Below are 25,006 nucleotides of genomic sequence, written 5' to 3'. Positions count from 1 at the left end.
TTTAGTATAAAATATAAACCCCATTCCTTACAAAATAATGCAACTACTACTTACTACGTTGCTTTAGCACTGCCTTGTACTGTTACAGTCAGAATAGGTATCCAAGTTCCTCTATATTCAAATGCTGGTAGCAAAGTAACACCTCCACCAATCCCCAACATTCCTGAGTTAGCTGGTGCTGAGACAGGGCCACCTGAATTGTTGTTACCTGTTAGATAAGGGAAAGCAACCAAAGATACCAATTTACTTAAGTATAAATCTGTAATATTCAAACACCTGGTCAGTTTTTTAATACTATGCTGTAAGAATGGATAATGCACAAATAAATGAAATTTATCAATCCTATTTTGGTTACTAGAGCATTTCCTGGTCTCCCCAAAACACCATTTCCTTCTTTATATCAAAGGTACTAATAACTAAAAATACTAACAAACACTGTAACATATTTTTTGTTAAATCACCTTTTAGTAGAGGTAAGAGTAAATAAAAAAGACCACTAATCAGAAAGTAAAAAATGAAAGTGAAAGAAGTTAAAGGGAATAAGAAGTTATACACTGATTTTCAAACTTATGTTCATCTGTTTTGTTAAAAGAAAGACTGACAGATACTACCTTAGTAGTAACCACATTCTTTAAAGAGAGGCACCAAATGAAGATTCTTCTAAAACGAAAATTAGTACCTAAACTTGTGTTCATATGTGATGAGAGGAACTGAAAATATTAGAGAAGAAAATACATTCTAGAAAGAAATAAACACAGCTACCTCAGTGTGATCAATTTACTCTTTAAGTGTAAGTCTTTATACTTATATATAAAATATTATAAAGAAATCTTATAAAATATTATAAAGTAAATGTATATAATACACTTAGGTAACCCAAATTTCTCTAGTCAGAAGATTTCGATCAGTATCCTCTCAGAATAGTGAATACTGTAAATTATGGCAGGATATAAAAACCAAAACGTGACTTAGCCTTTACCAGCTTGATTTGTTGCAACAGGACTTCCGGTGGGAGGGACAAGAAACAAGGACTGGATGAAAGAGCCCAGTGCGTTCACAATATCACGGAAAACCTTGGTGGAATGCTGTTTCATGTCATAGGACTGGCAAAATGACCTGTAAGATAATTTTAAATGTTTCTAGAGAAAATATATATTAAAATTTTTAACATTTTTTAATAGAAAATAATGGTGGTCAATCAATCTCAATGCTATGCTTAAAACTTCTTCATAATACTTGAGTGATTTTACTAACTGTGGACAAAGGTTCAGAATGAGGTCAGTGTCCTAAAAAAATTATCTTGGTCATATTAACTCAGTAAATTCAACTGATAGAAATCACTAATCACACTTTTTGTCCATACTTACACCCCTCTATTTACACACTACATACAATTTTCTTTGTTTAGAAATCATTATTTGGAAATAAATAAACTTTCCCTAGTAGCATAAATATTAACCTATCCATTTAACAAAATATTGCTGAGGTTTTACCTCAACAACTGAGGCTGCACACAAAGTCTATGTATTGATTCCACTGCAACAGCTCGTAGCCACTGTGGTTTATCTGCATCCAGAAATTTCACCAGAAGTGACAGAAATATTTCACATTCAGTTACCTAAAAAATATAAGATTTTTAATAATATTTCTTTAAATCTAAGAATAAGTTACATTCTTGTTCTTAACTCAGTCCTATGGACAAACCAAATACAACCTTTCACTTTTAAATAAATTATGATCCTTAATGGGCAGTGGAGAAAAAAAAAAGTAGTTATATACGGAAAAGGTAACAGTAAAAGTAAGCAGTGTCTCTCTAAATATATCCTCAAAAACTCACCCTACTGATCTTCTAACTTCATGAATCTTTTATCCCTATTCTTTAGAAAGTACAGTGCACCACCAGGCTGTCCTCATTCCTGGAAGACAGCATGGATCGCGTATGCTCAAGTGGCCTTCAGTATACCAGAACATTCTTCATATGATCTTATGCTGCTTAAGAAACAAACAGGCAATAAGCCAAAGAATGTTTAGCATATACTTTCCAGTAGGAAAACAAGAAGGAACTTGTGGCAGTTGACAGGTGTAAGTTTATATAATAAAGTACTCAGAACAAGGCTAGGTACATGGCTTTATTAACTACTAGCTTTTACCTTTGGTATTAAACCAACTCCTCTGCAAGCTGTCTATAGATTAGTAATGCCATTTAAAGCATATTCCTGACATTATTCATTAAATGTTTGATAACTGAATGAACAAACAAAAATTAACCAGTTTATTCAAAGGTTAATGAATTGTTTCTGTTATATATTTGTTGAGGACACACTGGGACCTCATGGAGGTAAGAATGAACTTGACACTGTGGTTGCTAAGCCAAACTGAATCGTACTCCTACACCAAGGACAGCAGGTTATTGAATGTTTTAGTTGGGGATGCCCCCAAATGAGTGAGCATAATGTGGGGCAAGGAATTTTGAGACTAGAGTAGCCCTCAGGATTTTAGCCCAAAGTGTCAGCAGCTGGTATTTTCTAACGACTTTTAGGTAGATGCTTTAAAAATAGAACACTATCATGAGGATAATGCTGGAGGAATAACTAAAAACAGTATAATCCTTAGACTGCTATGACTGGGAAGTCACAGGCAGGTTTGTGATTGCCCTAAACTTGATATGGTTGAAAAGCAGTAGGATCTTAAGTCACATGGCTCAGCTTCTTTATCCACCAACTTTGACAGTAACAAGCCAGGTAATCTTCTTACAAATAAAGGATAAAAGAACCTGCACCTTGCTGAGAACTCAAATGAGAAAAATGAAAAGAGTAAAAACATCCCCTAAACATGGCAAAGTGACATGCAAATATACACAGTGCTTATTATTTTTTTCTAACTAAAACTACTCCCTTTTATTAAAGAACTAAAAAAGAAAGAATCATCCTAGTGACTCCCTGGGCAACAGTTGTATCTACTGAACAATTTTAACATGAGTAGGTCCTTCAAAATGTATACTATCTGTTTTAGAGTAAAAGTGGAATTTAAAAGTGGTGGTAGAATTGAAGGTCTTAGGTTATGCAGCCAGAAAATAAAGGCTCTCAGAAACATCAAGTATATCAAAGCAAAATGAATTATTTAAAAATATTTATTTGGCTGCATGGGGTTTTTCACTTGCAGCATGCAGGATCTTTAGTTGTGGCACATGGGATCTAGTTCCCTGACCAGGGATCAAACCTGGGCCTCCTGCATCGGGAACCCAGAATCTTAAGCCACTACATCACCAGAGAAGCCCCATCAAAGGAATTATTAACGTTACAAAACTTGCCTTGAAGAGTTTTCATTTCCTCTCCTATGAAAAAAGTGACTACAGTATAAATTAAACACTCAATTTTATACTGTAGCCACTAAAATCTTGTGATTTGGGCAAAAGGGAGAGCCTTTCTCCTGAGGACTGGAGCTTTGTTCTCACTTCCTCCCTCCCTGCCAAGAGTGAAACTCTGACCAGAAAGCTAGGAGCTGGGGACAATGACCTGCTCTCAAGGGTATCTGTGGAAGGTGCCTCTTATGAATCTAAGTCAAGTCTTTCCCCCAAGAGGCTGCACTTGTATGAAACAAGTATCTATGAAACTTGTATCTATGGCCCACGTCCAATTCTTGTGGCACAAAGGTATTTCGTGAACACCATCATACTAGCATGAAGGGTGATGAATGTTTCCGAATTCCTACAGGCCTCTGGTACCAGACAATAGCCAAGAAACAACTGATGTTTAAGATGAATCAAAGTCATCCTGGTGGATATTCTCATCGAAATATCACATAGACGTCTGTTAGGGACTCAAGTATATAAGATAACTGTATGCTTAGAAGACAATGAAAACAGTCTTGGAGAATATTTAAATGCAAGAGTCTATTTACCAGGGGCTGTTTAGTGTTAACAACCTTATAGCTAGTGGATTTGTTAGTGATAAGATCCTTTGTGAGAGAAATATATACATATACAGAGGTGGAAAATGAACTTGCCCAAGTCAATTTAGCTAATACATTCCTTTTTAAAAGCACTAAGTCAAGGGCAGAAGAGAGATATACTAGACACTAATAATTAAGTTTAGTAGATTTCTTAAAGATACCTGCCTAAAAAAAGTCATCTGGGCATGGCGCCAAAGTATATCAAAGAGCAGAAGAGCACCTAACTCAGATGATAGAATGTGGAAAGAACATGGTGTACGGGCTACATTATATCTGCACCTGAATGACTGGAGCGTTCTTATTTCTTCCAATCACTCCAGACATATTAACAGAAGATGAGTTATCTTCACACTCCTGAGCTACTAGACAGAGTAAGATATAAGCTAATGAACACTGGGGGAGAACATTGATTCTTCAGTGTAGTGGTTCCCAAAGTGTGGTCCATGGACCCCTCAGACCAGGGGTCCCTCAGACCATTTCAGGACATCTGTAACATCACACTATTTTCATAAGAACACTAATGTATTACTTGCCATTTTTAATGTATTGACACCTGTGCTGATGATTCAAACCAACGGTGGAGTGCTTTAGCAAGATGCAAGGCAGCAGCACCAACCCATACTAGAGTCACTGTATCCTTCACCATTACACACACTCAATAAAATTAAAAGGTTCTACTTCACCTAAGGACCACAAGTACAATGAACAAAAATAAAATAACAAATAAAATACATGTTATTGATAATTATTAAGCTATTGATTGAATTATTTAATCAATAATTATATTAACTATTGATTTTATTAACTCTGACCCATACATGCATATATTTATAATTTTCTGTGTATTTGTCACAGCAAGTACAGATGAGGTACTTTTGCTGTGTATCAAAGTAAAGTGGTTGTCTCAAGGAAAAGTACAGCTGCAAACTGACCTAGTCACTTTTTTTCTCCTATGGAGACCATTTTAACTAAAAGAGCATAAGGCAAATTATGACTATTTAGACTTATGTATACTGTAGACATTTTCTCAAAATTTAACAAAATAAGCTTGTCACTTTTGGGGAAACAACTGACAGTATTTATTGTACATGATAAGATTCAAGCTTTCAAACAAAAATTAGAATTTTGGAAGACTTGTATCTGCTACTATGACCTGGGCAGCTTTTTAATAATGGAAGACTTTTCTGATAAATGGTTGCTGATATTAACATTGATATTAACATGTGTGATTTTTGGTAGTGTACAGAGTGTTAACATTTGGAACATCTGCTCAATCACAACAAATGATTCATCAGTGAAGGATACAACGGAATGAAGCACCAGATGAATCAATGAATTTTAAAGTAACAGGGTATAAAAATGTAATATAGTTTCATATTTTTCACCTTTCAGAAAGTGTCACTGGTTCAGTTTGGTACAATATCAAAGACCAATGTATACTATTATCTGAAAATGCCTTTAAAATCATTCTGCCTTTTCCAACTATATACCATTCTGAGGACAGATCTTCTTTATATGCTTGACCAAAACAACATACCACAAAATAATGAAAACAGAAGAAGGTAGGAGAATCCAGCTATCTCTATTAAGACAGACATTAAAGAGATTTACAAAAAGAATATAAAACAATCCTTTTTGTTCTTTGGAAAATGTAGGTGTCTTTTGAAAAAATAAATTTTTATGTTAACGTGAAATGGGTTTTGCTATCACTCAGGCAATTTTTAATACAGTAAATAATGTTAGAAATAATCCACATAAATGAAAGCACCTCAATATTTTTAGTATAAAGGTATCCTACAACTGAAAAGTATAAAATTACTACTCTGGTAGGCCTTTTAGGAGATGTATCATTTCCAAGTTTAAAAAAGGACAACACAAGAGAAATAAAAGAGAATTCCACACAAGTCACATATCTGACCCCACAACTACCACACTTCTAACTTTTGACTTTGGAGAAATTGTAACATCTGAACTGCTGCACACCAGTGAGCCAACTCTCAACCTAACAAATTTTAACACTGAGGAATTAATATCCTATGTGAAGAATTCATCTTTGCAACACAGTCCAAGAGCTGCCTTGTTGTAAAGGGACATTTTATCAGTTGGTCATCACTCCCAATTGATGAGTGAAAGACAAAAGTATGCTTTTCTCTTCATTCAAGCAGCAGCATTTGATCTTCACTGCAGCTGGCTGTGCGGTTCTGTCTCCTTATTCTGCCCCTAAATCAAGGAGACTAAGGTCAAACTGCAGAGATGGGTAGAGGAGCAGTACAGGAAACTTGGCCTTGGAAAGAGGAAGACACGAGAACGAAGAAAACAGTGAAGGATAAAATGCAGTGAGGTTAAGAGCTTGGGTTTGGGGGACATAAAAGGGTTACTTAACATCCTCGCTCTGCAGCTAACAAACTGTATGATCTCAGGCTAACTACAGAAATATCCTGAGCCTCATTTTTTCATCTGTAAAACAGAAATACAAATGTCTGCTCTATAGAGTTGTAGTAAACTCCAAATGAAATTAATAAATGTAAAGTACTTTGTAATATCCAGAATATATTCATTCAATAACAGAAATTTCATCCAAAACTGAAATTACTAAAAATAAGATTTCTGTAGCTCTGAAAGTCACAGGATGAACTGCTAGCTAACAGAACTGGTGGACAGAAACCAAGTATCTTAGTCTGCTCAAGCTGCCGTAACAAAATACCTAGGTGGCTTAGTGAAGTGAAGTTGCTCAGTCGTGTCCAACTCTTTGCGACCCCATGGAATGTAGCCTATCAGGCTCTTCTGCCCATGGGATTTCCCAGGCAAGAGTGCTGGAGTGGACTGCCATTTGCTTCTCCAGGGGATCTTCCCGACCCAGACAGCAGAAATTTATTTCTCACAGTTCTAGAGGCTGGAAGTCTGAGATCAGCATGTCAGCATGGTCAAGTTTTGGTGAGAGCTCTCTTCCTCGCTTGCAGACGGCTGCCTTACTACTGTGTCTTCACACAGCAGAGAGAGAAGGCTCTCCAGTAACACTTTGTATAAGCTCACTAATTCTATCATGGGAATCCTACCTTCATGACCTCATCTAAACCTAATTATCTCCCAAAGGTCACATCTCCAAATATGTTCACAATGGGGCTTCAAAATATAAATTTTGAAGGGATAAAATTCAGCATCGTTTCATAAAAATAAAAGATAATTAAGCTGGTAATTCCTGACTTGGGAACAGAAATAAAATGTGAATTCAGCATTTGTCATGGTGAAGATGTAAGAAGGCTGCCTTATTGTGGAGAACAGGAAAAAGACTGTGTTCTCCATTACAGACTAGTGGATATGAAAAGGAAAGGGAGAAATGTCTTCTCTTCCTATAGCCTTATCTTAGTTAAAACCTGCATTTTAGAGAGAGAAGAGAGAGAAGCCCTCCCAAGACAACTCTGATAATATTTAGGGAATCAATAGTGAAGTGACATATATTTGGTATAGTCACAGATAATAAACTCTCTGCATTTGTTCATCAGGGAAAGACTTCATTTCTCCTTCAATTTTGAAGGAAAGTTTTTCTGGATACAGTATTCTTGACTGACAGTTTTTCTTTCAGTACTATGAATATACCATCCCATCCTCTTCTGGCTGGCAAGGTTTCTGCTGAGAAGTCTGCCGAAAATCTTATGAAAGTTCCCTAGCACATGAACAGTCACCTTTCGTTTTCTGCTTTAAATGTTTTCTTTGTCTGTGACTTCTGACAGCTTGATTATAATGTGTCTCAGTTTGTTTCTTGAGTTAATCCTCCCAGTGGGAATTTTTTGAGCTTCATGAATTTGTATGTTCCTTTTTCAAATTTGCAGTTTCAGCCATTAGTTCAAACAGGCTCTCTGCCCCTTTCTCTCATCTAAAACTCCCATAATGCACTGTGAAATAATAAGAAACATATATGCTGGTCTCCACCCGATTTTAGGAGAGCTCCTAAAACCCTTGTAAATATAGGTGGCTAGGACCATTTTTTGTTCCAACAACTGATCTCTGACCCAAGTTCCTGACACAGAACTTCTAAAACCCTCGGAATTTCCTGGGTAACAGGATTATCTTTTGTTCTAATGAGGCAACTCTCAGTGAACTCTGGGATAGAGCTTGGTTACCAGAGAGACTAAGCCATGATTTTCTAGTCTGGTACTTTCATCCCCACCCTCCATTCTCTGGAGTGGAGAGATGGATGGAAATTGAGTTAATAATCAATCATGCCTACATGATGAAACCTCCATAAAAATCCCCAAAATATGGAGACATCACCCCATGTATCTTTTCATCTGCCTGTTCACTGGCATTTTAAAATGTCCTTTGTAATAAATCAGCAGTAGTAAAATGTTCCCCTGGGTTCTGTGAGTCACTTTATCAACTTATCAAACTCCAAAAGGGGATAATGGGAACCTCCAATTTGTAGCCAGGTTACACAGAACTAGTTGGTAACCTGGAGATCCACTACTTGGGAATGGCATCTAATATAGGGGACAGCCTCATGGGGCTGATACTTTAATGCACAGTACATGCTAAGTCGCTTCAGTCCTGTCTGACTTTGTGACCCTATGGACTGTGGCCTCCCAGGCTCCTCTGTCCATGGGATTCTCCAGGTGAGAATACTGGAGTGGGTTGCCATTTCCTCCTCCAGGGGGTCTTCCAGACCCAAGGATCCAACCCACGTCTCTTACATCTCCCACACTGACAGGCAGGTTCCTTAACACAAGCACCACCTGTGAAGCCTTTGCTAACTCTGGTAGATGTCAGAATCCAAGTGAAACATAGGACACCTGGCTGTCAGAGAATGCTCAGTGTGGGAAAAATATTCACACATTCGGTTACAGAGGCATTGTGAGTGTGAAAGTGACACAGCGTATTTTTCTTAGATGTGCACATATTGGTCTACTTGATGCCGTCCCATAGGGTCTGCTCATTTCCTTTTCTTTGGCTCCTCTGACTTGATCATTTCTAATCACCTGTCTTCAACTTTGCTCATTCTTTCTCTACTTGATCCAGTCTGCTATCTTCTTTAGTGAGTTTTTTCCAACTGAGTACTGTATTTTTCAAATTCAGAATTTATTTGGTTCTTTGTTAGTTTCTCTCATTTTGTTCATATGCCATTTTTCTGACTGGTTTTCCATGTTCTCTTTCAGCTATCAAAGCATCTTCATGATAGTTATTTTGAATTCTCTGTTGGGCAACTCACTGATCTCCACTTCTTACTTATTTTGGCTGTGCTGGGTTTTTGTGGCTCTAAGTGGGCTTTCTCTAGCTGCAGTGAGCAGGGGCTACTCTCTAGCTGTGGTGCACAGGCTTCTCATTGAGGCAGTTTCTCTTGTGGAAAATGGGCTCTAGGGCATGTAAAAGTTGCAGTGCACATATTTGGTTGACCCCAGCATGTGGAATCTTCCCAGAGCAGGGATCAAACCACGGTCCCCTGCACTGGCAGTCAGATTCTTAACCACTGGACCACCAGGGAAGTTCTGATCGCCATTTCTTTAATTTCTATTCTATAGAATTAGACAATATAGACAATTTCTATAAATTTATCTTCCTCCTTTGAGCCATGTTTTCCTATTCATTTGTATATATTCTTATTTTCTGTTCAAATTTGGGCATTTGAAGAAAAAAAAAAACTCTTTATTGTTTTTGTACAGGAAAAGATCTTTATCAATCAGCCCAGCTAGAGATTTTGGGGTCCCCTCCAGCTGCTTCTGTCAAAGCGTGTTCTCTGGGTTTGTGTGTGATCTCCAATACTTGGCCACATGATGAGAGGAAGTGATTCATTGTGAAAAGACCCTGATATTGGGAAAGACTGAAGGCAGGAGAAGGGGACGACAGACGATGAGACGGTTGGATGGCATCACCAACTCGATGGACATGAGTTTGAGCAAGCTCTGGGAGTTGGTGATGAGACAGGGAAGCCTGGTGTGCTGCAGTCCATGGAGTCGCAAAGAGTCAGACACGACTGAGTGACTGAACTGAACTGAACTGGTATCTGTGTTATTCTATAATCTCCCTGGTACTGTAGCAAGCCACAGGGTTTGACTTTGTTCTCAGCAGACCCCTGGCAGCCAAGTATGTTGCGGCCTTTCTTGTCAGTGTCTTAAGAGTCAGCTAAGACAAAAATCAGTTCCTTGGGCAGTACCCCAAAAGTCAGGATATTGGTTGCACATTTCACCCTTCTTTTTTACATGAAGGAGAATCCATAAGTTAGGAATTTTCTCTTGATCATACCATGCTATGCCAGGGGTGGGATGGGGTATGGCAGGTAAGTGCAGTGGGCTTTCTTAGCCACTCTAATGAACTTATTTTGGCCTTAAACTTGACTGGGGTGCTATAATTTCTAAGCTAGTTTCTAAAGTTCACATGAAGGCAATCTGTTCCGTAGATTTTAAAGTTGGTGTCTCTGTAGGGGAGAGAGTGCCTAGAGCTTCCTATTCTATCACTTGTCACTCCGGTTTACATTTTTTTTAAGTTTGGGGACTGAGACAAACTGTAAATAAATACAATACAGAAAATACAACAACTAACAGATATAAGCTTTCCATCTTTAGAGAAACTATCTACCTTTCTTTAACTTTTAGCAAATGCTGACAGACCTTTCCAAATTTCTAAAAGTAAGGCTCCCTCCTAGCTCAGTAGGTAAAGAATCTGCCTGCAATGCAGGAGACCAGGGTTCGATTCCTGGGTCGGGAAATCTCTTGGAGAAGGAAATAGCAACCCACCCCAGTATTCTTGCCTGAAGAATCCCATGGACAGAGGAGCCTTGCAGGCTATAGTCCGTGGGGTTGCAAGAGTCAGACACAACTTAGCCACTAAACCACCACCACCAATCAACATAAAGACTCAGAGAATCTCCCTCCATTTTAACTGTATATAATTAGACAACAAAGTCTTGGTTTATCAATTAAGTATAATTATTGGAAATTATATCAAATACTTACATTTGTGGGGAACAATGACTGTAATTTTTAAAAAGTTAGAACAAAATAGTCCAAGCCAACAAAGATGAGTACACCAGAAGACTCTCAAACCCTTGGCACCAAACCCTGACGATTCACAGTTCCCTAAACAGCAACACATTCTGAAATGACTTGATTTCCTACAGCATTTCCAAGCAATGTATTACATACCTTACAGATACATCTCATGTGGCCAGAACTCATTATAACTACAGTGCTTATAAAGATTATTTCAAAATGCATTTTACATAAATGGATTTGGACTATGAAAAGAAAATCTATGATAAGTGTACCATAAATATAGAAAACAAATTTTCTTCAAGTTTCCATAGAATTTAGTATAAACTACTTATACTATCTAATAGTTTATAATGTTGGTTATCGCTAACATTTAGCATACTGACTTTTCACAGCAGATGATCAATAACCAATTACTTTTGTTAATTAAAATTAAGGATATAAATTTAAAGAATTATAAACCGCTGAATTTGACTTAACATAAAATTTTAAAGAAATATATCATAATATACCGTTTTCTCTGAAAAATATTATTTAATATTTAAGAGTCAATCATTACATAGAATTATGATCAAAAATATCACAATATATCTTGCATCCAAAAATGTATGCAAAATAGATATAATACTGGACTGAAAATAAAAATTAATTTCTAATGCTACACTTCACCAAATTTTATAATAAGTCATATGTATGGTGGTATTAAAAAAAATTTGGCACTGGCAGCCTTGGAGAGAAGAAAAAACAAGAACTAAGAAAACAATGAAGCATAAAATGCAGTGGGGTTATCGAGTATAAAATACCACATAAACACAAGAGAGTTTCAAGAAAGTAAAGAATGAACTTTCAAATACGTTGGAGATTATCTATAAGAACTCAAAAAAAAAAAAAAAAAGAAGTTTGTTTAACTGAAGTAGCTAAATACACTATAATAAGATCCTGTTTTCAGAAGAGGCTTCATGCAATTACATACACAAACACATATGAAAATTAGCACTTACCAAAAGACTGTAAAACTGCTTAATCAGAACAGATACTACTCTCAGCAAACGCATGCAGATGGGAAAATAAGGTTTTTCAACTGGTGCTGGAGAAGATGAAGTGCTGGAACCTTGTCTGAATTTTATATTTGGAGAAAAGAGCTTTATCACAAGAGGACATACTCTTTCTTTGAGGAGGAAACTAAATTCCTGATGCTATTTGCAAAGATTAAAAAAAAAGAAAGAAAGAAAGAAAAAAAAAAGAGTTAACTTACTTTGTACTTAATGCTTATAAAAGTCTCACAGTTAATAACAATCTTCAATAATCAGTATGAATAAAAGTATAAGTTTATATAGTTTATTTTAAAGTTTACACACAATTCTGAAATTAGTATTCCTCTTTGAGAATATAAGATCAAATGATAATATTTCAAGAAGTTTTAAAAAGAACTGAAATTTAAAAAAGAACATTTAATAACTGTGGAATTAAATGATGTTAATTACTAGGCATTTTAATTTCAGTAGGACACTAGCAATTCTAGCAATTAAAAACATAAAAGATAAAAGAAAATAGATTTTACAAATTCAAACAGATAAAGCATTTAAACAGGAAGCTGAGAGGAGAAAATCTGATTAATAAAGTAAATAAATTATATAATTCAGATTTTATTTTGTGAAGATAATTCTATTCACATGCAGATTTATTAATTAATATTTTGTTCTAATTAGAGCACTTGAACAGAACACAATGAGTTGATAAAAAACACAATAACAAACAAGCATAATTATTTTAAAGTCTGGGAATCTTACAGAGAATTCTTAAATTTTACTTATAATTATGGCATATTATGCAGAAAACCTCCCTTAACTTGTTAATTCCCTCAATATATTAGCCAAAAGTAGTCTTATTATACTGACAAAAAAAGGTCCAGTCTACAGTCAATGTTTAACCTCAAATATAAAAATTATTCTGTTGTTTTAACCAACCCAGTTTCACTGAGGCCAAGAACAAAGATACAAAAACAAAAATCAACCAATCCAATCCTTTAATCTTACAAAAAAGGAAAGATAAGGCACAGAGTAGCTTTTTTTAATTTGTAAATTGTATTTTTTAAAAAATCAGATTCATTCAAGAAAAAATACAGGTTTACTAGCAGAAAAAAGGAAAGAAAACATAGAGAAGTAAAAAGATAAAAATAAAAGTATTGCTTAGTATCTCCCAGAGATAAGTTAGCGACTCACTGTTGACTCCAAATATATGTCCTTCTAGATTTTAAATTCATTTTAATGTACTTTTAATTCTTCCCCCCCCTCCAAATGGGATCTTATGAAGGGTGTTCCTGGTGGCTCAGTCGCAAGTAATCTGCCCACCACGCAGGAAACACGAGTTCAATCCCTGGTCCAGGAAGATCCCACACGCCATGGAACAACAAAGCCTGCGTGCCACAACTACTGAGGCTGCATGCCCTAAAGCCTGTGCTCCACAACCAGAGAAATGACTGCAGTGAGAAGCTTGTGCACGGCCACGAGAGGACTCACTGCAACTGGAGAAGGCCCACACACAGCAACAAAGACCCGTATAGACCCCCAAAAAACAAATTTTAAAAATAAAATTTTCTTAAGTTATGTGGTTTGAAATTCTACTTCCACATCTATAGCAGTTTCATTGACTGACAAAATGAAAATCATACTTAAGTCCATTTTCATACTTTGCTAAAGTCTTACGTAACAGTTTACTCGTAAATATTTCAGACAACTCCTAAAAGTTTTATGTTAACTTTTTCCCCTCACTATTCAACTACAACTGTGTTTCCTAAACAACCCCCATCAATCTATACTCCATCTCCATTTATACTATTCTTGTTATACACATCATGATGTATTTATCTGTGGCCAAAGCAAACACTGCCTTTGCAGTCTTATCAACTTTCACTGAAGGACGTGACATAACTGATTCCTAAAAGGAAAGCTCAAATGCATTCCTACCTTCCTGGCCTCCATGCTCTGAGTCTCTCATATGCTCGTCCTCTCATGCCCAACTGTTTAACAATGAGGTTTCTCAGAACTCCAGAATGCCATGTTATCGCCATAGGTGATCTCGTTCACTCACATATGTGCCAGTGAAGTTTGTTTATAACTTGAGCCCAAAATCTTACTTTCAAGCTCAAGATATATAAATCAAACTACTATTCTGCGTACACTTGGGTATCTCAAAAGGAGTAAGTTCAAAGCTGAACATACTTCCCTTTCTAGCAAAAGTTCTGCTCATAGAATATTCTCCACAGCTCAAGCCATAAAGTCAGAAGTCATCTTTAATAAAATATAATTAGTTCTGTAATTCACTCAGTTCATTTTGAAGAAGGTAAAAGACTGCCTACTTCCTCACACTTCAGTGCTTTACTCAGCATCTACTGCCAACTGTGTAACGTGTACCAGGAATCGTGACGTTCTTCAGTCGCTCAGTCATGTCCACCTCTTTGCGGCCCCCGTGGACTGCAACACACCAGGCTTCCCTGTTCTTTACCATCTCCCGGACTTGCTCAAACTCATGTCTGTTGAGTCGATGATGCCATACAATCATCTCATCCTCTGTCGTCCCCTTCTCCTACTGCCTTCTATCCTTCCTAGCATCAGAGTCTTTTCCAGAGAGTCGGCTCTTCACATCAGGTGGCCAAAGTATTGGAGCTTCAGCATCAGTCCTTTCAATGAATATTCGGGGTCGATCTCCTTTAGGACGGACTGGTTGGATCTCCCTGCAGTCCAAGGGACTCTCAAGAGTCTTCTCCAACACCACAGTTCAAAAGCATCAATTCTTTGGTGCTAGCCTTCTTTATAGTCCAGCTTTCACTTCCATACATGACTACTGGAAAAACCATGGAATTTTCCACAGTTCGTTGTGATGCACACAGTCAAAGGCTTTAGCGTTGACAATGAAGCAGAAGTAGATATTTTTCTGGAATTCTCTTGCTTTTCCTATGATCCAACAGATGTTGGCAAAATGATCTCTGATTCCTCTGCCTTTTCTAAATCCAGCTTGTACTTCTGGAAGTTCTTGGTTCATTTACTGTTGAAGCCTAGCTTGGAGGATTTTGAGCATGATCTTGCTGCCATGTGAAATGAGGACAACTGTGTGGTACTTTGAGCATTCTTTGGCATTGCCCTTCTTTGGTATTGGAATGAAAACTGACCTTTTCCAGTCCTGTGGTCACTGCGAAATTCAGGGTTAAGCTCAACTTTGTCCCTGCTCTTATAGAGCTTATTTTCTAAAAGAGAAGGCAGATCCTTTCTTAGAGTCACTGCTCTAGAATATTCTTTTCCTATACTACCTATTTCTCTCAACTAACTACTCTTCATATTTCAGGTAAAAGCTTCACAGCCTTCATCATCACCAACTCGCCATTAGGTTTGGTACCTATGTTACTCATTTTCACAGCACTTTTTATATTTTTCCCTCATTGCACTCATCACAGTTTATCATTCAGTAATGTGTTTCTTCCAATTAGACTGATAAGCACAATAAGGGCAAGAATTTTATCTATCTTATTTAAATACTGAATCCTTTGCACTGAACACATTCACCAGCAGACTGTAAAGTACTGGTAAATTCTGATTGGATGAGTGAATAATGAGTGAATGAAAACAAATATTTATCTCTTGAAGAAAACTTCACAGGAGCATTTTTTAATTTATTTTTAATTGGAGGGTAACTGCTTTACAATAGTGTTGGTTTCCGCCATACATCAACATGAGTCGCCATAGGTATACATGTGCCCTCTTGCTCTGGAACCTCCCTCCCACCTCCCCCACCTCCTCCCACCCTCTAGGTCGTCAGAGAGCACTGCATTTGAGCTTCTTGATTCATATAGCAAATTCCCACTGGCTCTCTATTTTACACATGGTATTGTACATGTTTCCACGCTACTCTCTCAATTCGTTCCACCCTCTCTTTCCCCACTTTGTCCACAAGTCTTTTCTCTCATCTCTGCGTTTCCACTGCTGCCGTGCAAATAAGTTCATCAGTACCATCTTTTTAGATTCCACCTAGGTTTCTTTCATGTCTTAGCTATTGTAAATACTGCTGCAATGAACACTGGGGTACATGTGTTTTTTTCAATTAGTTTTCTCAGGGCATATGCTCAGTAGTGGGATTGTTAGGTCATATGGTAGCTTTATTCCCAGTTTTTTAAGGGATCTGTAGGAGTAAATTGATACTTTTGAACTGTGGTGTTGGAGAAGACTCTTGAGAATCCCTTGAACTGCAAGGAGATCCAACCAGTCCATCCTAAAGGAGATCAGTCCTGGGTGTTCATTGGAAGGACTGATGCTGAAGCTGAAACTCCAGTACTTTGGCCACCTCATGCGAAGAGTTGACTCATTGGAAAAGACCCTGATGCTGGGAGGGCTTGGGGGGCAGGAGGAGAAGGGGACGACAGAGGATGAGATGGCTGGATGGCATCACCAACTCGATGGACATGAGTTTGAGTAAACTCCGGGAGTTGGTGATGGACAGGGAGGCCTGGCGTGCTGCAATTCATGGGGTCACAAAGAGTCGGACACGACTGAGCGACGCAACTGAACTGAACTGAGGAGTAAACTTTAGGATCTTACACAAGGTAATTCTTTTTTCTCCTCTGGATTATAGCAAGAAGAATAAAGTAGAATAGATTTATTTTAGGCACAATAAATCTGAAACCATTTTTTCAAACTTTTCCCTACAAAATTAGAAAATGTAATTCAAACGACAGAAAATTCTAATTCAAATTCATTTACCAATTCATTCACTCATTTATTCAAATATTTATCAAATACTTGCCATATGCCAGGCACTATTATAGGCAACTGTACAACACTGAACTAAGTCCCTGCCTCATAGAACTTACTTTTTTATGAGGGGAAAAAATAGACTAACTCATGTACAAACACATATGTCAGGAAGTGATCAGAAAAATGACAAGGAGTCAGAAAGACAAGGGTGCTGCCAGGAAAAAAAGCTGCCATTTTGCACAGCGTGGTGGGGAAGGTTTGTCTGGTATGTTGACCATTGAGTTAAGTCCTCAGAAGAGGAAGAGAACAAGCTACACGGGAGAAAAGCATTCCAGGCCCAGGCAGCAGTAAGCACAAAGGCCTTCAAGCAGGAGTCCAAGTGGGCCATTTAAGAACAAAAAGGACAGTGAGGCTAAAGGATGAGGACACTCACAAACTATGAACCCTTAGACAAGTTAGTTAACCCTCAAATTCTTAGCTTCCTCCTGGGTAAAACAGGAATAATTGGTACTTGTGAAGATTAAAGGAATTGTAAGGAAGATTGTAATTGTAAGATTAAAGATTGTAAGGAATTTGGCAAAGTTTAGCACGGAGTAGGCAGTCAAAAGTCGTAGCTGTTACAACTATCAGTTTATACAAGACTATGAATCAAGTTATACCTTAACTTCTCCTATGCTAATACAAGAAAGGGAATCCTCAGTTAATATTGTCCAATACCACTGAAAGCTCTGAAGAGTTATCTAATATGGACCAAAAACTATAAGCCATGTAGTAAAAATTTCAGTACTGACTCCTGGGCTAAAGGGTCTTCTACTTTGGTGGCACTTGATTCACTTGTGTTGTAGATAAGAGCAAAGATCAAAGAGCTGATCTAGGGAGGGGCAGCATATTAGGGAAAGGAGCTGGAGTATAGTTAAAAGTTTTAAATTTTAGTTCAAGATCTGCAAATAACTAAAGAACCCCATGTAAATCACTGAATCACTTTTGGACTTTAGCTTCTTACAAGTAAAATGAAAAGTTTGAATTCTTTCTCACTTTTTCCCCATCAACTGTTTTGAAATATTCTGCACAGCACATTAAATTTATTAAATAAGCAATGATGACTTCTTTTTTCCATTTGAATTACGTGAAAGCACACAGCTGCATACAAACAAAAGTTAGCAACAATTTTTAAGGCTTTTAAATATTATAAAAAGAGCTCACATCATAAACATTATAATATATATAATTATATATAATTATAAACATTATAAAAAGAGCGCCTTCATACACCCTTAGATTGGGAAATGCTTGACCAGACAGACTCTAGGGATTCCTTCTAACATTAAAATTTCAAAATGCTTGGGCACAACAAAAGTTAAGATAACAGTAGATTATTATGTTTAAAGTCTGAAGCTATAATTTTTTGCATCTTTTAATGTGGGGGAAAAATACATCTTGCTTTCTTGAAAACTATCTGTGAAAAAAAGGAAAGATTAATTTTGTTGCAAGATACCACAAATGGCTTACTTGTAAAAAGACTTGTGGAAAATCATTCAGGACTGATTCAAGTAATTCAAGGCCAAATGTTCGTGTCATTTCTGTCATACCTACTAGCCAGTAAGGGGCATCAGCATTAACCAACTGACAAAGGTCCTAGAAAATAAATCAAACAATAAATAAAAAATAAATAAAATATTTCACATGCTGGAATGCAATGTCCTTTTCAAAATTCATAGTTCATAAAAAATTCTTTGAAGTATCTCTTCTTATCAGTAGGTTTTATACCTTAGAAATTAAGTACTGATAATTCAAATTTTAATTAATTGTATAGTTGATTATGTAAGTAAACTTAATACACAGAGTAGAGACAAACACTTATTCTAACATTGTTTTAAAGACTCTTTAATCAAAATTAATAAAATTTTTAGTGCAGGTTAATCTTGTTTTATTCATGATAAGTAATGTAAAAATCAGGTATTTGTATATCATGTTATATCAGATAGAGCAGAATTTAAGTAAATACTTTAATTCTCCTATTAAAGGAAGTATTTTATATGACTAGTCATTCCTAATATAGCTAGTTCAGGATTTCACTCATTTTATTTCCTTAAAGTGAAACATAATATTTTATCATGCTAATTAGGTACAGACGCTCTTTAATGTTTTAGACAGATATCACATGCTTTCCAAAAGTTCTTCACCACTTAGTTTTTACAAAAGACCTAGGTTAGCACCTGTTTTCTTTAACCAGGAGAAAATCTGAAGATTTTCAATTTTCTTTAAAAAAGGAAAAAAAGACAAAAATGAAAACCATGTTCCGAGTTTGTTTTGCAGGCAGCCCATAAGAGAGGCGGCACGCACCCCCAGCACCAAGAGTGGTACCTTCAAGTTCTTTCTCTAGGAGCCATACTCAGCGTCTCCGCGTCAAGCTGCCACAGCTTTGAGCTGTGTGTGTGTGTGTGCTTTATCCTGATTTATTTTGTGCATTCGTTAGGTAATTCTGTCCTAAGGTAATTGCTTTTCCACTTAAGGGATTTTGAAGTTTCACAGAAATGTGCTACTGTCAGATACTGTGGAGGAAACCTGTACGACTTTTTTCTTTTAAAACCTATACTACTTTTTGACACTTTAAAATGACAATGAAAAAAAAACACTTAAAAATTAAATCAGATACAAGATTCCAAAATCAACCGTTCACACAAAAGTACACTCTATTATAAAAATCGCCCTTATCAAGTAACTACCTGGAAAAGCATATATGCATCTTTAGCGCAAGGTCTGAGGGCGCTGACAGATCTTCTGTTACTATTTCCTTGGACCAGTACTGGTTGGTCTGTAGTATCTGCAATCAAAAAAGAAGGGTTTTAGGATTTCATAGTGCTTTTAATAAATCATATGCACCATCTAAAAGGTATATTGAAAATAAGAATGTATTCACAGAATTATAAACTTTAAGTTCAGAACCATGCCTCCAAAATGGAAAGAAAAATTGGGAATTACATTTTGATACATTGTATCATAAAAAAAACCACTCTTCACTATCTCATATTCATTTTAATAAGATTATCTTTGTCCATACATATGATTTTCCTAGTACCCCTTTCTCTAGTCCTTTTATTTCATGGATTTGAAACCCATGTCATATTTGAATGTACCTTTAAATATCAAACATATAAATATTTACCACAGTTAATTCCTCTATAATCTCACCATCTTCAAGAGAATTAACTGCTTGATCTGCCATTAAGTACTATGTCAGTTACAGATATTGACCAGCCAAGAGTCACCTAGAATGGGGCTTCTCAATTTCTTTGAATCCTAACAAGATACTATTCCCTGTAAGTTATGGCAGCCTGTTTCAAATAAATCTTAACTAATGACTACTTGAAAAGGAAGAGGTTCTAAATATTTTCTACCTTATTAGAAAGTATTAAGTGTGATATTAGACACACAACCAAAACTATCAATTTAGAAATTAACTGAGATTATGGTATATAAGACATTCAAACTGGAGAACTGCTCTGTTTTAACCTCTACATTTAATTTCCTTTATATTTCAAACTGTTAGAATTCCACCTGCATTTCCCCTTGGAAAAGTGAGACAAAAGTTAGTGGGAATATTTTAATAAACAAATAGATGAAAAATGCCTGAAACAGAATGTGAAAAATTTGACCAATGGTTAAATTCAGATAAAGTGAAGTAATTATTAGAGTAGGCAGAACTATCATTTACTAGTATTGCTATTTTTTTTTTACCAATATTACCAAAATAACACCAAATGATATGAAAGACTGTATAATATCAAGAGTTTAGGGGTGAAAAAATCTAAAAAAAAAAGTTTAATCTTTTGTTTCTTGACTCCATAAAACAGAAGCTGCTCTTGATTATAGCACCTCATGATCCTTTCAACTAATAATGCAGAAAGTTTTTACTTTTCATCTAATAAGGATAGTAAATTAAAAAAACTTAATATTTATCAAATTATAAAAATTGTAACAGAAACAGAGTGTCTATAAACTCTGTGACAGGATATGTCTAAGTTTTTAGGAAATGTTTCAAATCATGAAGATGTTAAAAATTACAAATAAAAGGATTTGATGAAAATATGAAGAGTAGGCTTTACATTAATAAATATTCTTGATTAATACATATTAATAGGCAAAGACAAAAATTCACATGAGGGAAGCTCACTTTTGAGAATTTACTCCAAAGAAATAATTCAAATGGAAATACATATGTGGGAAGACACTCAGAACAATACTGAACCACAGAACAGAAGCAGTTCGTGAAATCATAGACGAGCCACAAAACACAATGCCCCCAATTAAAATCTCAGTTACAAAAGCCAGAATGTAACACAAAATAATCAAACGTAATGTCTGGCTAAAAATACTTACAATGCAACACTTTGTGTAAAATGTGCTATTACCATCTTCAATACAAAATTTTGAATATATTAAAACTAAATACAGAAAACAGGGTCCACTTCTTAGGGTGACAAAACTGTGAGAGATCTATCTTTTGGTTTGCCATTATCAATAATAAAGACGTTAAATATACTTCCTAAAGTATTCTAATTATTAGGCAGCCTAAGTTCATAGGGGAATGACTGACAATCATTAAATGAATAACCATGGACACTAGAGCCACCCACAGGCAAAAGGAAACAACTCCCATCACTTTACCCCTGTGCCGTTCATCTTCAGCCACCATCCTCTCAAAAACAACAGTCACGACCTGTCGCACCGTAGCAGCAGCTGTATTATTTGTAATGTTATCTTTTGTGAAGTGTAGCCGAAAACAAAGAACAATTGCCTAAAAAAACAAGTTTCATTTAGCATGAAATAAGTTGATGAATACGGTTATTATCTTTATCTGCTGTAACTGCAAATAATTTATGTTTTGCTGTTTCAATCACCTATGCTAAAAGTCCCACTCTTTTATACAATAAAGCTACAAAAACTTCATTATTTTTAAAAAATTCAAACTCAGTGAATACAAAGATACATAAGATTAGCAAAGGTAATGTGAAATGCACCTTTCACCCTAAATAATAAACTATTAATTGAGGCTATTTTTATATTACTCTCTGTACTTTCTGTTCTTTAGAAATATTACACAATTTTAAAAAAAATTTAAAGATGAAACAAATAATATAACAGTTGTTACATGTTTCAAGGAGAGTGGGAATGAGAAAGAGCTTTCATACATGCAGCCTTATCTAGTATTAATGCCAAAACGACACTTCTCCAGCTGCTTCAGGGACAGACTTAAGCTATCTGGCTTACATACATTTCACACGTGAAATTATTTTGAAAGGGGGAAACAGAGAGCTGTCAGGAACACCCAAGGTAATTGTGGACAACACTGATACCTGGAAACGAACGCCGTTTTCTTTTCTTCTTTCTCTATTCCTTTTCTTCTGCTACCTTTCTTTTTCCACATTGTATTCATAACCAAGCCTGTCAGCTATCGCCAAGGGAGTCTGTCTAATCACCCTAACCTGACATCACCTCTGATCTGTGGAAAGTAAGGCGCTGAGGGCTTTTAACATGCAACGTGCATTATCACAAGAGTTACAGGAAAGTTGCCTTTAGTTCAAACAGCACTAGGCTTTCCTCTTTCGGTCAGCTTATCCAAATACTGTCCCAAAGCACTTCATGAACTTGGACAAACAGGTTCCTACCTTAGAGAGTGCCTCATCATGAACTACTGTATTGGTTGTTAAAAGAACAAGAACTGTTTGAAGCAGCTTAAGTTCTTCAAGACTATTTTCCATTAGCTGCCAAAGCATGTTAATTATATTTCCAGCTGCAGTCTGTAAAACAAGTATTTTAATTATTGTCAACAAATAAAATATAGGTATTTTGGGTCCCTAAGCAAGAAAAAGTATGCAAATAAAATCTCACCTGGAGAGAATTTCTTGATCACATTAACAAAAACCCATGTTTCTAAATCTATAGATCCAAACACATGTCTCTCAACTAATTCAAGAACTGCAACCAATTAATTTTCTTCTCAAAAAATAATGCTTTAAGATTTAAAATGTACCATTTGAATACAGGCAAACAGCAACATGCAGTTCCGAAATACCTTGCCAAAATCAAGGCTCATTTCTAAAATAATAGGGGTATATTTCATTTGGACACTTATGAATATAAACATATACAAATTATGAGTCTGTTACTATGTCTTACATATTATTTTCATTGACAAGGGGAAAACAAGTTAAAGAAAAAACACAACTTAACAACACATTTACGAACTCAATTAAATCTGATACTGTTTAGAATGTTATACCAAAGGCAAAATAATTTACCATTTCTATTAAAAAGTACCCTATGAAGTACAAAGTTAAGTAAACAAGCAGGATGCAGATTCATAATAATACAACGTTTTTCCTGTTTTACCATCATGAGGTTAGATATGAATACCCTTAATGAGCAACATTTCAGACAATCTAAGAAATAGTCATGATTTTCTCTACCTTTAAAAAAGGAATTCATGAATTCATGATATTCTTCATCACTGATACTGAAAATTTGCTTGGTTCTCAAAATTATCTATATTAATGAACTATGGTAGCACTGGTGGTGAAGAATCCTCCTGCCAATGCAGGAGACGCAAGAGATGAGGGTTTGGGAATATCCCCTGGAGTAGAAAATGGCAACCTACTCAAGTATTCTTGCCTGGAAAACTCCGTGGGCAGAGAAGCCCGGTGGGCTCCAGTCCATGGGGCCATGAGGTGTCGGGTACGACTAGGCAACTGAGCACGTGTGACTTCTTAGACTGCAGATGATTTGACAAAATTCACCCCATCTACACTGAGTGTTTAATAAGGAGACAATTTGGTAACCTTTTAAAATGAAGGCATGTCCTTCAAGTACTGATCTATATTAAATACCAGGTATGTTTTATTCTCTCCTTGAGAAAACTCCTGATCTGATTTGTAGGTGCACAGTTCAGACAAAATCTTCACATTACCTCAGACACCACTTCATGGGACATGAGCCTCTGAATGGCAGCCAAACATAGTTGAGTGATCTTTGGTTCCTTGGTTCCACAACCCATTAGAAAAGGTTGAACAACCTCTGAGCTGTTCTCCTTCAATGCTTTATTTAGAACACATATAAAATAAAAATTTAAACATAATTCATAAATAAGAACATTTTTACATAATTACAACCAGTAATGACAATCTTAATAAAAACCACTTAATGTAAAATAAATATGAAAATAAAAATCAAGCAGTAAGAGTTAAAATACTGCAGACTCTGTATCTAAACTACCCTCCTTAGTACAGTTTCCCGTGCCTTTCTCCTGACACTGTCCTCTGGTTCTCCTCCGTCTTCTGTAAACTCTTTAAGGGCAACTTCTCAGAAGTTCTATCTTGCCTCAGAGTAAGACTATTTCTTCAATAGTGTAGAAGGGAAAATAGGAATAAAAGCTCATATTCTAGAGCAGGAAAGTAATTAAAAATAGTACATACATCAACCCTATCACATTTCTGAATGAACATTCAGAACTCCCTAGAATTTTATACATGCCTTTAATTCACTGGCTCTAATTTCTTCTTCAAGAAGTAAACCCATTAAAAACAATAACATTACAACTCTTATTACTGAAGTATTGCTTTAAATTAACTGGATGCACATGCTATAATTCCAAATCTTAAAATAACTCCTTCTACCAAGCCAATTATTTCAGAAGTTTTCAAACAGCAACAAAAATGTAAAAGATTAGAAAATGCACAAACTGAATTATACATAATTTACATTTACAAAATTAAGTTAAATCAGTACACACACACTTAGTGGATGGTTACACAAAGATGAAAAGACACATTTCACATTTGTCATCCTCAGGGAATTTGAATAAATAACATAAAATTCCAAGTCACGAGAACATTAAACTTATATGTTTGGTACTTGTTTTCAAATGTATTGCATCCATCAATTATTTTAATAGGTTAAAACCTGTGTAAAGTCACACAAAACTTGAGTTTTAACATGTTTTTCAAAAGAAATTGTGGGAAAGTCTCCCATAGTCACCTTTAAAAGTGTAAAGCTAGTGTTAACATTAATTTTATCACTTAAAGTCCCTTCTTTCTTCTCCCAAAGCTTCTTTATGGTATGGCAAATAAAAGACTACTATTCCCTACAGCATGCTCTGTAAAATCCCTCAGCATGCCAGCATAAATCCCAGCTGCTGCTGCTAAGTCGCTTCAGTCGTGTCCGACTCTGTGCGACCCCATAGACGGCAGCCCACCAGGCTCCCCCGTCCCTGAGATTCCCCAGGCAAGAACACTGGAGTGGGTTGCCATTTCCTTCTCCAGAGCATGAAAGTGA

At 36.1% G+C, this 25,006-nt stretch overlaps 1 protein-coding gene across 6 annotated transcripts in view; it reads right to left on the bottom strand.

Annotated features, from left to right (window-relative positions):
* MON2 (MON2 homolog, regulator of endosome-to-Golgi trafficking) overlaps positions 1–25,006 on the bottom strand; it is a 109,488-nt gene that overhangs the window by 61,434 nt on the left and 23,048 nt on the right. For all 6 annotated transcript variants that reach the window (XM_043447483.1, XM_043447481.1, XM_043447479.1 and 3 more), the window contains 9 exons: positions 23,643–23,770; positions 22,345–22,476; positions 21,344–21,473; positions 19,402–19,499; positions 18,185–18,310; positions 11,933–12,127; positions 1,494–1,618; positions 980–1,116; positions 55–208 (listed from right to left, as the gene is read on the bottom strand). In XM_043447483.1, coding sequence (XP_043303418.1) covers positions 55–208; positions 980–1,116; positions 1,494–1,618; positions 11,933–12,127; positions 18,185–18,310; positions 19,402–19,499; positions 21,344–21,473; positions 22,345–22,476; positions 23,643–23,729 — 1,184 coding nt within the window. In that variant the 5' untranslated portion in view covers positions 23,730–23,770. The remainder of the gene's footprint in view (positions 1–54; positions 209–979; positions 1,117–1,493; positions 1,619–11,932; positions 12,128–18,184; positions 18,311–19,401; positions 19,500–21,343; positions 21,474–22,344; positions 22,477–23,642; positions 23,771–25,006) is intronic.

The sequence above is a fragment of the Cervus canadensis genome, chromosome 25, assembly GCF_019320065.1.
Source record: "Cervus canadensis isolate Bull #8, Minnesota chromosome 25, ASM1932006v1, whole genome shotgun sequence".
Classification (NCBI taxonomy): domain Eukaryota; kingdom Metazoa; phylum Chordata; class Mammalia; order Artiodactyla; family Cervidae; genus Cervus; species Cervus canadensis.
This window is presented reverse-complemented; position numbering and strand designations above follow the sequence as displayed.